The 15824-nt window shown below is 35.9% G+C and overlaps 2 protein-coding genes across 2 annotated transcripts in view; one reads left to right on the top strand and one right to left on the bottom strand.

The window, feature by feature from the left end:
• The first annotated feature begins 1615 nt into the window (after positions 1-1615).
• On the top strand, positions 1616-3757 carry LOC128550211 (uncharacterized). Its single transcript, XM_053528747.1, has one exon. The coding sequence runs from the start codon at positions 1616-1618 to the stop codon at positions 3755-3757; it is 2142 nt and encodes a 713-aa protein (XP_053384722.1).
• A 3342-nt stretch (positions 3758-7099) lies between these two features.
• LOC123536218 (dual specificity protein phosphatase 3-like) overlaps positions 7100-15824 on the bottom strand; it is a 30298-nt gene continuing 21573 nt past the window's right edge. The window contains exons 2-4 of the mRNA XM_045319194.2: positions 11211-11454; positions 9931-10157; positions 7100-8745 (exon numbers count right to left, since the gene is read on the bottom strand). Coding sequence (XP_045175129.2) covers positions 8525-8745; positions 9931-10157; positions 11211-11371 — 609 coding nt within the window. The 5' untranslated portion in view covers positions 11372-11454 and the 3' untranslated portion in view covers positions 7100-8524. The remainder of the gene's footprint in view (positions 8746-9930; positions 10158-11210; positions 11455-15824) is intronic.

Here is a 15824-nt window from a genome sequence, read left to right as displayed (position 1 = left end):
TGATACGATTATGAAATCAAGTGTTTGCAATCAATAAACAACGCAGTAAAGATAAGTTTTACCTCTCATTCCGTATATATATATAAAAAGTTTAATTGTTCGTATGTCAAAAGAACAAACAACATTTTTTTGTTCTTTCTTCATTCTACAAATAAGACCAGTTTATCAATAATAATTTGTTTCAGAACTACCGTTTTGGTAAAGAACTCGGTCAGGATCAGGTTTACTAACGACAAGATTTTAAAATTGTTGGTCTATGGTCTGATTTACTTACGTTCAGAAACATGCATGTCCAAACCGTTGCGTTAACCCATACCCTGATACGTTCCTATAATGAACTTGTCAATCTTTCAATTTGGACAGTACCATTAACTGTTAAAATGGGTACTCACTAAAAAGATACTGGCTGAATAGCGAATATAGGGGATCATGATCAGACTGCACGGACAGTGCTAATCATGATTTACACTGGTCGCAAAGGCAGAACCAATCGTGTGCAGCATGGTAAGGGTTAAATAATCAGTTTTGAATACTACGTACCGTCTTGTATAAATGGGCTGTGTCCGCCCGCTTAACTCAGTAGTGAAAGCTCAGATCTACGGATTACGGTATCGTGAGTTCGATCCCCCGGGCATGGCGAATTTTCTCAGTAACGATTTGATAAAAGCCAATGTGTATAAAATCATGCGTCTTCTACCTCTGATTTATATGGAGAAGTTGGCAGATACTTGAGCAGAAAAGGCTTTACTCGTACAGAATCCAGGAAAACTAGTTGAATTATCTGTCCGTCGTAATACATAACTGAATTAACGTTGAAAAAATGGGGTTTAACCTAAAACAAACAAACAAAATAAACGAGCTGTTATAGTGATAAACTGAAAGATTGTACTGATTACATTTTCAGTGAGGAAGCTCCACCTCCCAGTCGCAAGGAAAGACGAAAAAAGAAAAAAAACGTACATTTATTTTTATATAATTATATTTTCACTAGTTTTCTTATACCTTTTCAGAACAGAATTTATCATCGGAAGGAGGCTTGAACCACATATATGTAGATACAAAGTCAAAATGGTCTCCAATACTGGTATGCAATGTTTTAAAGCTGACTCACATTCAACAAAGTTGAGGGTAAACAAACTAGGGCGATCAACAGGTTACCTTCATTAGTGACTATACAATTTTAAGTACGTAGAGTTCAGTTACAACCAGTACTTCCATAAATTATGTAACATGACTTTGTTGGAGATGGACAATTAAAATACTAACAGGCGCATATCCATCGTTCATATATATATGCATACATAAGAAAACAAAATATATATGCATAAGCATACTTATGGAATACATATCAAAAAGTGAACAAAGCGACACATAAGTACAAGTATAAAGTACATATAAAAACAAGAACTGTTTGTAAATAGAGAAAAAAAAGAGAAGGTGACGTCACGTCCGGCATAACAACTTTTTAAACGTTAACGTCGAAAAAATACATAAAGTAACATTTAAACGACATATTTAAAGTAAATGGAAGAAAATTCATCGGAAATGAAACCTCTTAATTTTCTACACTTTCTGGTGTAAAAATTTTGCCAAAAAGTTCAGCAAAAGCTGAAAAATGAATAATATATCTATCACGACAGAGTCGGAGCAGCCGGAAGTGGAGTCAAAACAGAAGACAGTTACTAAAAATGGAATGTTTGATTTAGATGAGGCAAGAACATTACGGAAAATGTTGAAACAAAAAGAGAGAGACAACACTAATAAGACAGTGCAATCAAAAATCAATGAAAAGTCTCAGCTAAAAGGAAGTGAACTTGAGGTCTTCAAATCGGAAGTGCAAAATGATGTCACAGAAGAAACGGAAAACAAACAGTATGAATTAAACAGGGAAAAGGCTTTACGAAAAAAGCTCGCAGCCTCAAATTATGAAGAATTATCAATAATTCATACAGGAGGAGGAGTCAAATTACAAATGAATGCGGGTATGTATGAACTGTTCAAGTATGCCGCTCAAAATTATTACACGTCGGAGGCTATGGTAAAGAAAACTATTCCTACAAATGTTATAGACAAAAAGCAAAATAATGTTGAAACTAGATATAAAATATCTACAGGAAAGTTATCACATTATACACTCAATTTGTACCATACAACGAGCTCCGTGTTAGTAAATGGTAAAGGGGTTAATCAATTTCTGAATACAGACGTAACTGAAATATTATCTAGTCTAGAAAGGAATATTGCAGAAAATGACTGTTCCGTTAATAATTTCAATAAGCAAATCAAGAAGTTGATTATATCTAGTTTATCAGAAAAGCCAAATTCTAGTCACGTACATGACCAAGTAAATGTGACAGAGGTATCTGACACTGATACAACCGGAAATACAGAAGACGAATCAACGGGTGAAATATCTGAAGAAAAGGACAGTAATTCTGAGGACAGAGAACTGGAAGAAACAACAGAAGATGAATTCCAGTCAGTAGAAACGGACTACTTGAGTGACGAGGATAAAAATCACTCTAGTAAGGAAGTTGGAACTGAAGCAATCACTATTCTTAAAGCATTACAGTCGGAGGTCAGTGAACTTAAAAATTTGTTATTAAGTCACATTGAAAGCACACATTCAAATTTTGGTAGACTATGCGATGAAATTGTCAGTATAAAGAAACAGGTGTCACAAAGAGCAAGTTCCACAGACAGCAGAATTGAAACAGTCCAGCAGGATGTACATATCGCCAATCTGGACCTAAAGAAGTATAGTGACTCATTACAAAGGCGACTGCAGGCAGTAATGGACATAATCAAATCAAGACAAACGACAACAAAAAATCAGCAGCCATTACCTAGTAAGCCACAAAACGTAGAGATGTCAGATCAACCTCAAAGAACATTCGACCATGATGAATCTCCTGGGAAAACATTGCTACTAGGTGACTCAATCTTCAGGGATATACAAGCTAAAGGTCTTAGCGAAAATACCGAGATCCGAACAATTTCCGGGGGAAAAGTAAGGCAGGTAAATGCAAGGTTGAGACAATGGCTAGTCGCTGACTTAGGAAGTGTGGTTATATATATAGGCGGAAATGATGTAGCTAGTGACGAGAAGGAAGATTCGTTGTATCGGCAGCTGGAAGAAGGAATTGAAGCAGTTCGACGTGACAACCCCTACTGTGAAATATACATTTGTACCGTATGTCCGCGTACAGACTGTAATGTGCGTGAGTTAAATAAATTACTAGTCAAGCTAAGTGAAAATACAGATGTTAACTTAATTCAAAGTTATGACAAATTTGTATACGGGGACGGTTCAACAATTCAAGATTACTACCACCCAGATGGAATTCACTTGAATAAAAAAGGAACGAGCATCTTAGTAAAGACTATTGACAAATCGATCAGGATAGTGCGAAAATCTTCTGGTAATCGAAAAGACCGCTTTGATGCAAACGTGTCATCACAATCTACTCCTAGGAGGGACAGATATGGACATTCGGAGGAACATCGAGGCGGCAGACGAGAACGGCGTTACTCTGGTGAATTAGAGTATAATACCTACCAAAATAGGCAAAGTTGGAATTCGAATAGACAACGGAAGTGGTGTACAAACTGTAGAATGACAAACCATAATACTGTTGACTGCGGAACGCGCAGGGAAGGAAATAGAAATTGGCAGGATGCAGAGTTTGCGCAAACCGGAAGACACAATACGGGATATCATAGACGTTCTCCCGATTCATTCAGACGATATCACTAGGAATCAGACGACAAGCACTCTCATCACAAAAATACTAACTTTTTCGAAAATCTAAATAACTTCTGCACAAGCTGCAACTCAATCAAATGTAAGTGTTACTTTAAAAGTTTACGTCATAAAGACCATTGTTCAACTGATAAAAATGCCAGTAGACGTGTAATTGGCTCGAACGTAAACAATAGTACAGTTTCAATTAAGCCTGTGCAAATATTGCAGCTGTATACAAACTTTTACAAATTATTTGATTTGATAAAATACACGGCATTTACATGTATTACTTTACAAAATGATTGTAATTCGGACAGCTTAAGAATTAATGTCAGCCTGGAAGACCTACCGCTATTCCCATCATTTATCAATAGGCATTTATTGGATACCTCACGAAATGCAATTAATATTCAGCCAAAAAGTAAAAGTAAAGGTTTGCGCATTTTTAACTTAAATATTCAACATATTCTTAATAAACGCGATGAATTAAAATTTCATTTAATGCAGTCTTTACATATTGATATTATTGGAATATGCGAAACGTTTTTAACACAAGATGTACACGATAATGAATTAGTAATCCCAGGCTACAATTTTGAGAGAAAAGATCGTGTTTGTAAACGAGGTGGCGGTTTAATTGTATATATATCAAATAAAATATCATATATAAGGCGCTATGATTTAGAATTAGATGCGTTAGAATCAGTTTGGATTCAAATCAGTTTAACCAGAAATAAACCTTTCCTTGTTAACTTTGTATATAGACCCCCTGATTCTAAGCAGTCATGGATAGATTTATATGACAGTCAGTTTAGTAAATTAGAGTATCAACATTATGAAATACATGTTCTGGGTGATTTCAATATAAATTATTTCCCAACTGCAAAAAATGATAAATTCAAAAACAAACGATGGGAGATATTCCTTGCAAAATATGGTCTTTCACAATTAATTGAAACACCTACAAGAATACATAAAACGGGTACTTCTATTATAGCTCACATTTATACCACAAGAAGGGATCTCATATCTGATATCGCTGTATATGACTACGCTATAAGCGATCATTTACCTGTCACTATTACAAGATCTACAAAAAAGAAAACAATGAAAAACAATATAAATAGTCATGAAACAATAGTTTACAGGTGTTTCAAAAACTTTAATGTAGACCTTTTTAGAACTGACTTAGCAAATTCACATCTAAATGGTATCGAAACTGTATCTAACCCAAATCTGGCGCTAGATATGTTTTATGATATCATCAACAGTGTTCTAGCCAAACACACAAAGGTTAAACAGAAAAGAATTAAACAGGTTTGTCAACCAGCTTGGTTTACAGAAGATATTCGACAAGCAATTTATCTCCGAGACTACTATTACAAGCATAAAGACTTTGAAAATTTCAAGAAAACTAGAAATAAGTTATCTTCTATGATACGGAAAAGTAAGAAAACTTTTTATAACAACGCTGTAAAAGATAATAAATCCCCTAAACATCTGTGGAAAAATCTAAAGAATATTACCAATAATGACAAAGAAAACCAACAACTTAATATTCCTAATAAACTCATAATTGATGATAATGTCGTAACTGATGAGTTGGAAATATTAAATGCCCTTAATTACCATTTTGTAAATGTATCCCATATAATTACAAAAATACCTTTAGTTGATACAAATTTCACAAAACTTCAAAAATACTTAGATGCGAAATTGCGCCATGTACAGTTTAATATTGAATACATAACTCCATTAGATGTAAAAAATATCATTGACAAACTTGACTTATCAAAATCTACTGGTCTTGACGGTATCGGACCAAGATTGTTGAGATATTGTGGAGATCATATTACTTCTGCAATTGCATCTATTATAAATAATAGTATATACAATGGTACTTTTCCTGATAAATTAAAAGAAGCAAGGGTTATTCCTAAATTCAAGTCAGGTAACAAACAAGACCCAGGAAACTATAGACCTATTTCCGTACTTAATACAATATCTAAAATATTTGAACGTCACATTGCTACACAGTTACAGGACTTCTTTAAACGAACAGATATAATACACAAAAATCAATCAGGATTCAGACCTAACCACTCCTGTCAGACTGCTTTAACATATCTAATAGAAACGTGGCTAAAAGACATTGACAATGGGAAGTATATAGGGGCTATATTTCTTGACTTAAGGAAAGCTTTTGATATGGTGGATCATGAAATACTGATTTATAAACTGAAACTTTACCATTTTACAGACAGAACATTGGATATATTTAAATCTTATTTAGCTAATCGAACACAGACTCTAGAAGTAAAGAAGCTGCATTCCAAAAGAATGACAGTACAATCAGGTGTCCCGCAAGGATCCATACTAGGTCCCCTTCTTTTCCTGATATATATCAATGACATGGCGTTAATTTCAAATACTACCAACATTGATCTATATGCCGACGACTCCACCCTACATAAATCCGCCGACAGTATTACAAAAATTCACTCTGAACTTCAGTATAGCCTAAATAGTGTCCATAATTGGTGTAAAATAAATAACATGTCACTTCATCCTTCAAAAACAAAATGTATGGTATTGAGCACTAGAGTCAAAATAAAACATACTAAAAAACTGGAGTTAATTTTAGACGGTTCGGTCATTGAAAATGTGAAGTGTCAGAAAGTTCTAGGTGTATATATCGATGAAACTCTGTCTTGGCAATCCCACGTTAGTATCATGGCCAATAAACTTAACTCAAAAATTGCTCTACTTAGAAGAATTGCATTTTTCTTAACAGATGAGATGAAACTATTGTATTACAATGCATATATTATGTCAACCATGGAGTATTGTTGCAATGTCTGGGGACTTTGTCACAAATCGGACACTGATAAAATTACATCTTTGCAGAGACGCGCTATAAAAATAATTACAAAATCAAAGTGTAGCAACTTTGATGAAATATTAAGAAATTCAAAACTTCTATCTTTTGAGAACAGGTGCAAATACCATATTTCATTATTAGTGTACAAAAGTAAAAGAGGAGATTGTCCTATATACATTTCAGATTTACTACATTTTGTTCATAATGATCATTACAGTCTGCGCTCAATCGAAAACATGGATCTTTCTATTGTTAAACCTAAAACGAACTACCTGAAACAAACATTTAGCTACAAAGCTGCACACATATGGAATTCACTTCCTTCTTACATTAAACTTCATAATAATAATATAACTACTTTCAAGCATAATTTAAAGAATTTTCTCTTGTTAAAATAGTTTTTAACAATTAATTACTTGTAATTACAAGAATTTTGTTGAATTGATGTTACTGTATTCTATTCCAATAATAATAATATTCATACTATCTTATTATTCAAATCTGGAACAATTTATTATCTTATGGGACAGACTTTCTTTTTTTGTATGTATCTTAATTGTCATGTATAATCTTTGTGACGCATGATAATTCTTTTAAAACATAGTTATTGTTACATTACGTTTATTTAAGCCTTCTTTAATTTGAGACGTGTTTGTCGAGAAAATTTAAGTAATTCTGATATGTGTTTTTTTGTATAAATGTTAAATTATAAATTGACTGTATGATTGTGTGTATGTGTGAATGTATATCAGTTGAAGGCCATACTGGAAATAAGTTGTAAAATATCTGTATTTGTACACTTAGTATGTCACCTTCAGAAAATAAAGTTATTATTATTATTATTATTATTATTATTAAAACACGCATGCCCTCATGATGGCTAGTCCCATTTTCAGTGCCGTTATCACTATGAACTTGGTATTTAACCTATTGATCCCCCGGAAAATAAACGGGGTCATCTACTTCATTAAGCTCAAACATGCTAAAAAGTTAGAAGGTTCTGGGTTGAGTGGTTCTGAAGTTATTAAGCGGAAATAGTTTTCAAGATCCAGGTCCATATGGCCTTGACCTTTGACCTATTGATCCCAAAAACAATCGGTTTCAGGCTCCTGAGACCTTTACCTTTGACCTACTGACTCTTAAAAACTACAAGGTCATCTACTTCGCAACCCCAATTAAGCTAATAAAGTTGAAGGTTCTTGTGATTCAAGTGATTCTCAAGTTACAGTACAGAAATAGTGTTAAATGTTCAGGTCCCTGTGATCTTGACCTTTGATCTACTGACCCCGATAGCAATATGGGTCATCTACTTCATTAAGCGCAATCATGTTAAGTTTGAAAGTTCTGGGTCGTGTGGTCCTCAAATTAAGCGGAAATCGTTTTCAAGGTTGAAGCCCCTTTTGACCGTGACCGTTGACCTACCGACCTTTAAACAATAGGGGTCATCTACTGTATAAGCCCAATCAGTGATTCTCAAGTTATTAAGCGGACACACGGACCCACCAACTGACATAACGACCGCGACCGACAGGCGCAAAGCAATATACCACCGCGTCTTCGAAGCGGGGATAAATTAATGACCATTTACTGTTGTGTTACTAAAACGACTCATAACTTTTACAATTTATCTACCAGTGCAGCGGTGACAACAACAATTCTGTTTTAGTACACAAACGCTTCTTCTAGTTAGTAATGAATCTGACAAGTTACTGCTTCTCGCAAATGAGTTCTACTAAAATTACATTAAATGAACAGAGAATAATAACGTCTTCCAACTTAACAAAGAACAATACTTATAACCCTAAAAACTACATAGCGGTGTCAATGAAACCCGTGATATGAAATTTTTACCAATATTTCAAACACAACAATATTTTGAACACTATTGACAGTCAAAATTAATCTTTCTCATTTTTCCGTAGAAAATGTCCTCTCTTTTTTAAACGTTCATTCAAATCACACAGCTGCTGCAAGAACCCATCGTTTGGACAGATTTCCCGCTTCTCTCTTACAAGACGCACTGCATCCTGGACAGGTAGGTGGCGCTTCAACATCAGGAACGCTAAAACAATTGTTGCCGAACGACTGGCTCCCACCTTGCAATTAACAAGTATCTTACCTGCAGAAAAGAACAAGAGAAATTTAAAATACGATCATGAAACAATCTGATTTTGTTTTTTGGTTGTTGAGTATCGTAACGACACTCGGTAGTTTCCGTGTGATTCCGTAATCTCGTTAGGCAATTCGGCATTCTTCAGACTAAAATGTAGCTCAATGTCTTGACGTAAAAACTGGAGAATGCCGAAATCGCATGAGGATACGTAATTTCCCGATTATCATTACGAGTCTAAACGATAACAGTTAGGATCATATGGTGACACTCTAGCTTTAATCATAGCTAGATGAATAATGTACGCATTTTTGACATTATTTCGGCGGGCGCGAAACAGTAAGTTTGAAGAATATAAGAATATAAGTTGAAGTAGGGCGGAAACTTCTGGCTCTCGGGTAACTGTTAAGCGGTAACTTGGCAGCCGCCTAAACAGTTACCCAAGAGCCAGATATTTTCATCCACACCTTCAACTGGCGTCAGATTCTTTTTCTTGCAGGCCGTATTCTTCAATTAATAGAGGAAATAAAGCAAAACGGACGCCTTTCTCTTAAGCACTATTTCATTACGGTAGCGTATGAATTTAAGTTTTCATTCATAAATCACAGTATGTGAGTCATCTTACACCCCTGGGTGCAAGGCGAGTTTTTCTAGCACCGGCAAAATACGGGAACATCCTGTATGGCATGCAAGAACTGCAGACCTTCGAACAAATGCGTCTGGAAACCATATAAAGATCAGTGATGAAATTAATCTTTAGCCTGCTGGCGGCAAGTGATTCTGCCTTTGCGACCAGTGCAGACCAAGATCAGCCTGCACATGGTCTGCACTGTTCGATATTCAGTCCGTACATTTTCAGTGAACATCCCTTTGAGAAGTTTGTGGTACTACCAAAATTGAATTATGGACAAGTCCATTTTAGTAATTCAGCAAGGTAAAGATTAAAAACGTACATCATTTTCTAATACGTTTAGCCATGAAATTATCCCCATCCACAAACCTTCAAAAATATATTTTCATATTTAAAATTTCCTACACTCCAAAATACCTGTAATATGAATCTTATAAATACTTTAACATAAAAAGCAAAATTATGGGAAAAAGTCATGACAGAAGATATTATGATATATAAATCATTTATTTATTATTTCTAATCAACTGTTAATGTTATAATTTCAAAGAAAATAAAGTCACCTCCGCCGGCTAATGCATCCTCAATGAAATCTGCAGACTTTTGGAAATACTTAGACAAATCAAAGCTCATTATATCTGTGGCTGGTATTCCTAAGTATTCCATACCAACCCGGCGATACATCACGTGATTAGTGTGCACGTGATATCCATCGTCTTTACCTTCGGCAGTATTGAGAACGTGTGTCACACCAAGTTTCTGTAGCTGCACACGTTGCTTAGCGATAGCTCTTAGAAGAAAAAAGAAATCATTATTTTTTCATCTACTGCATAATTAATAGTGTACCAAGACAATAAATATTATCGAGTCAAAACCTTTACAAGTAGGTAAAGGGCGAAATTTGTCGCTGTTATATAAGATAAGATAAAGATAAAGATAAAGATAAAGATAAGATAAGATAAGATAAGATAAGATAAGATAAGATAAGATAAGATAAGATAAGGTAAGATAAGATAAGATAAGATAAGATAAGATAAGATAAGATAAGGTAAGGTAAGGTAAGGTAAGGTAAGGTAAGGATAAGGATAAGGATAAGGATAAAGATAAAGATAAAGATAAGATAAGAAAAGACTAATGAGCTTGTATCCGACATTGTTCTAACTGTCTCGTAGATATGAAAGGTCAGTGTTTATTGTGATCTATAACTTTTTCATTAAACATATAAAATGTACTGTGTTTCTATATTCACAAAATGTATTTAAACAAATAATTACGTTTTAGTAGAATGTATATCCTTGATTATCATGCAACAATAATTTTCAGAAACATTTATAACATTTTTTTAAATGAAACGCTTGCGCTACTTTTTATCATCCATTTTTGATTAACTGTCCCTTAACTGCTACGCAGTAGTACCTTAATACACACCGGGAACCAGGCTATGGTTCGATATAGTCCCGGGACGAAAAGTGAACAGAAGAATACCTTATGTTACACAAGATATTTTTGTGGTACGTGTACTTCATTTCTACAGTACACATAATAAAAGCCTAATCTTTATATGAGCCGCGCCATGAGAAAACCAACATGGTGCATTTGCGACCAGCATGGATCCAGACCAGTCTGCGCATCCGCGCAGTCTGGTCAGGATCCATGCTGTTCGTTAACGGTTTCTCTAATTGCAATAGGCTTTGAAAGCGAACAGCATGGATCCTGACCAGACTGCATGCATATGCGCAGGCTGGTCTGGATCCATGCTGGTCGCAAAGCCACTATGTTGGTTTTCCCATGGCGCGGATCATATATAAAAGAACAAAAAATTCATTACTCAAATCAAACTTACTCTTCTCCGAGAAGTATATTCGGGTAAACCTCATTGTATGCGTCAGATGGCAGCATTGACAATCCGCCAGAGGGCGCATTTATTATTTTCAAAAGGTCATCAGGTGTATATGGTCGGTCATCATCTGAAATGTCCACATCAATACCATCCTTCGTAGCCATGTGTAGGTCGTCTCAGACACAGAGGATTATTTTTTTTTCTAAAAATTTCCAAACTTGCGAATGAATTCCATTTCCGTCATATTCTGAAAAAATGTAAAATATATATATGCTTTATATTTTCGGTTTAAAGATCGTTATTTAAAAGTGTTCCAGTTGGCCTGTTGTGTTTCGATTAATTTTTACATTACACTGTCAGCGTATAGGTCAAATGGCGACTTTCCAGCTTTGATGCTGGAGGAAACAGGTTTCCACCCGGACACATTTCTTGCAAACCAGGTGTCTACCTTTGTGGCTGACAACAACCATCAGTGGCTGAGAATACTCCGGATTTCGGGCACAGGGGTTCATCTGTCACCTGTAAAGAACCACCAACCTCTCGTAAGCCAGCTGAACAGCTTCCGAAATGAAATAATTCTACTTGAAAAGTTGCAATTCGAACACCCAAAGCGGTTTGGTGCGGATGATTGGAAGCCAAACAATAGCACCGTCTGCATATGTCAACGTTAAAATGTACATACTTGACATTTGGCGATATGCAACAAAAAGAATTGTAGTTCTTAGCCTTCTTACCCACCAGCTAATGATCTACAACTGAGCCGCGCCATGAAAAACCCAACATAGTGCGTTTGCGACCAACATGGATCCAGACCCGCCCAGCCTAATCAGGATCCATGCTGTTCGCTAATGGTTTCTCTCAATGCTCGCTTTGAAAGCGAACAGCATGGATCTTGACCAGACTGCGCGGATACGCAGGCTGGTCTGGATCCATGCTGGTCGCAAACGCAATATGTTGGGTTTCTCATGGCGCGGCTCAAATGTTTAAAGTTGCGACGCCATGGTCTTACAGAAGACCGTAGAACAGTAGATCTAAACAAATTAATTGTCCAACCGACTGGCAGACGAGGGTTTATGATTATCATTTGAAAAAAATTGAATTATTTCCAGTAGAAATTGCTTCCAGGAAAGTTTTTTTTTTATTTATAGGAATGACTTTTAAACACCCAAGTCCCACCGCAGGCTAGGCTGAGTGGCATGACCATCATCTGTACAATTTTAATTCCTTACACAAGGGGATGCTTCCAGTTCCAGCATAATTCTGTTGAAATCCAGTTGACAGTTGACTTAGATTAAAGAAAACGACTTAATAAAAGTCAGCGACCTTGAGGATGGGGCTGATTTAGGACAACTATTTATACAATACACCACCTGATGCCAACAAGGTAACTCTTGAAACTTTAAACAAACAAGTTAATGAAATATTGTCATGCAATACAAAGTCCCCTACTGCAGGGCAGCTTATTTTCCCTACTGCAGTATAATATAATGAACTGATATCAATCTGACTAAAGTACATCTCCAATTAACGCTACTCTGTTCATGCAATGTTAACATTGGACTGCCAAGTGTGACCTTGACCTTTGAGCTAGGGGTCTGGAAGTTGTACACGACAAATCGTCTTATCATGAGGTAATTTGTGCTAAGTAATATTAAAAGCCTTTCATGGGTCGGACGGGGAAAAAGCCCTGTTGACCTTTGACCTCCAATTGTGACACTGACCTTTGAGCCAGGGTTCCGGGTTTTGCGCATGACATGTTGTCTCATCATGGGGACATTTGTGCCAAGAAAAAGTCCATTAATGAATGACAGTTATGGACCGGACACGAAATTGCGGACGGACGGAATAATAGACGGAAAATTGCATTCCTATAGTCCCCGAAACTGGTTTTCAACCAGAAAGGGACTAAAAACAAAACTCCAAGATCCACCATTTGTATAATTTTGAATCAATTCGTCAATTCATGGCCAAATTCTACTTTTCCCTTTGCCAATGAAACATTTTTACTTGTTTTTCAAAATATTACAAGTTGTGTAGACAGTTATTTGTGAACAGTCTCAAACATTTCAAAAAATTAAAAATAAACCTACCCCGTGTAGGTCACAAATTACAAGATCTGATTTGTCCTTTGATCCCTTAGACAGACCTTGACTTTTGAGATAAGGACCTGTGTCATGTAGCAATACTACAAGGAGGGCAATATTTTCTGCCAAATAAAAACTCGCTGAGCGTCACAGTTATGGTCCAGACAAGATAGTATGACTTGACCTTTAAGCTAGGGACATGCGATTTGCACTTCAACATTCTGTCTCATTGAGGCAAATATTTCTGCCGAACAAAAAAGAAATTTATCTATCCATATAACAATCCAGAACGGGAAATCTTAAAACTTACTTTTGACCCATAAGTGTGACATTGACCTCTAAAGTAGGGACCAGCAGTTGTGCACTTGATATTCAATCAGGCTATTAGAATGATTTGGCCAAACAATACGACTGTTCCATGCATTTAAAGCCTTGACAATTTTAAAATGATCTTCGACCTAAGTGTAACATTGACAAGATAGAGACCTGTGCTTTCTATGCGACACTTCGTCTTATTGAGGTAAACATTAGTGCCGAACAAAGAACTGATTGCCATTATTTATCGGACAAAATCGGACTAGCGCACTCACGAACATACATTGAACAGTCAGTTTTATGGCTCACGTTCGATAAAAATTACATGGAAATATTCTTTTTTATGCTATCTTGCTCTTTTATATACTCAAAATTTTATAAGAATCATTCAACAAACAAAGTCGCAACTGAAACTGATATAGAAAGGACCTATTACCACCTTTGGAGTTTTCTAGAATTGTTACATTTGTCACATACGTCGATGTTACAGAGAAATTGGTTCAAACGACGAACTATTAAAGTTTTACATTTAATTTATTAACTTTTTCACACTGACACAGTTATATGTCAAATGGTAAATTTCTAGCTTTAATGTGGACCTTCGTGCATTATTTCAGGCACATGAAAGCATCCGAATAGAAACACCAATCCTCTGTAAGCCAGCTTCCTCATTCTTCAATCCATGCAAGGTTTCGAATCCAAAGCGACAAGGGGTACATGATTCGAAATCAGCAGCCTTGACCACTCGGCCAGGAATGCCCCATCCAGTTTTATTTAGGCCAATGTGTTTTATAGACACTCATTTTCACCAGGTTTCATATAGACAAGGTAGAAAATACGGCCTCTAGTGTTAATAAGATGTTTTCTATATTATGACCTAGCGACTTACTTTCTGAACCCAGATAACCCACCTTTCGATCGGACGTAGCCTTCATAAATACGGTTAGTCTGACCAAATTTCATATTTAATTCAGGTAGAAAATATGATCTTTGGTGTGTTTTAAAGGTTTTCTATGATTTGGTCTTCTGACCTATCTTTTTTTTTTTATCTCAGAAGACCTTGTTTCGACCTTAACCTTCATTTCAGAAAGACAAACATTTACGACCAGTTTCCAACTTTTGACCCCAGATGATCCTAGTTTATTATTCTGACCATGTTTTAAAGAGATCAAGTAGAAAATATGGCCTAGTCACGCTTCGACATAATAACCAAAGTTTTTAACCCAGATGTCCAAATTGAATCTTAGCAAATAATTCACAGGGACTAACAGTCTGTCCAAGTTTCATACATTTTCAAGTAGAAGATAAGACGTCAAGAGTTTTAACACAGTTTTTTATCCCCCGCCGATGAAATCGGGAGAGGGTATTGAAATGGCGTTGTCCGTCCGTCAGTGCATCCGTGCGTGCGTGCGTCCGCAGCCATTTCTCAGTAACTAGCAGGTTGAAATAAAGATGAACCAACACTGCGATGATGCCCGTCAGTTTTTTGTTTTGTTTTTTTTTTTGGATTGGTCAATTTCCCTTAGAGTTATTGCCCTTTATTTACTGAAAATGCCCAAAAATGTCCGTTCGCAGCCATTTCTCAGTAACTAGCAAGTAGAATTTCATGAAATTTGAAATAAAGATGAACCAACATACTGCGATGATGCCCGACAATTTTTTTTTGGGATTGGCCAATTTCCCTTAAGAGTTATTGCCCTTGATTTAATGAAAAATGCCCAAAAATGTCCGTCTGCAGCCATTTCTCAGTAACTATCAGAAAGAATTTCATAAAACTTGAAATAAACATGAACCAGCATACTGCGATGATGCCCGTCATTTTTTTTTTTGATTCAGTTTCCCTTAGAGTAATTGTTAAAAAAAATCCACATATTTGTACATAACAAACCAACCAATTGGTAGTATTTCATTAAACTTCTTTCATTCTTTTCCTTGAACATTTATTATAAACATGTGAAGTTGTATACCCACACCTGGTCACCACCTTGCCTTAGTCACACCCCCCGCCCAATATATATATATATATATATATATATATATATATATATATATCATTCCTTTTTATTATTTTTTTTCAAATCTTCCATGAATATTTCATCAACATGCAAAGTTGTATCGTTCCCCCATCTCACTCTCCACTAAGTCATGCCAACCACCCCGATCATGCATCCGCCCCCCCCCCCTCCCCCATTTTCCATCAATATTTATAATCAACATG

This window comes from Mercenaria mercenaria, chromosome 17, assembly GCF_021730395.1.
Source record: "Mercenaria mercenaria strain notata chromosome 17, MADL_Memer_1, whole genome shotgun sequence".
Classification (NCBI taxonomy): Eukaryota; Metazoa; Mollusca; class Bivalvia; order Venerida; family Veneridae; genus Mercenaria; species Mercenaria mercenaria.
This window is presented reverse-complemented; position numbering and strand designations above follow the sequence as displayed.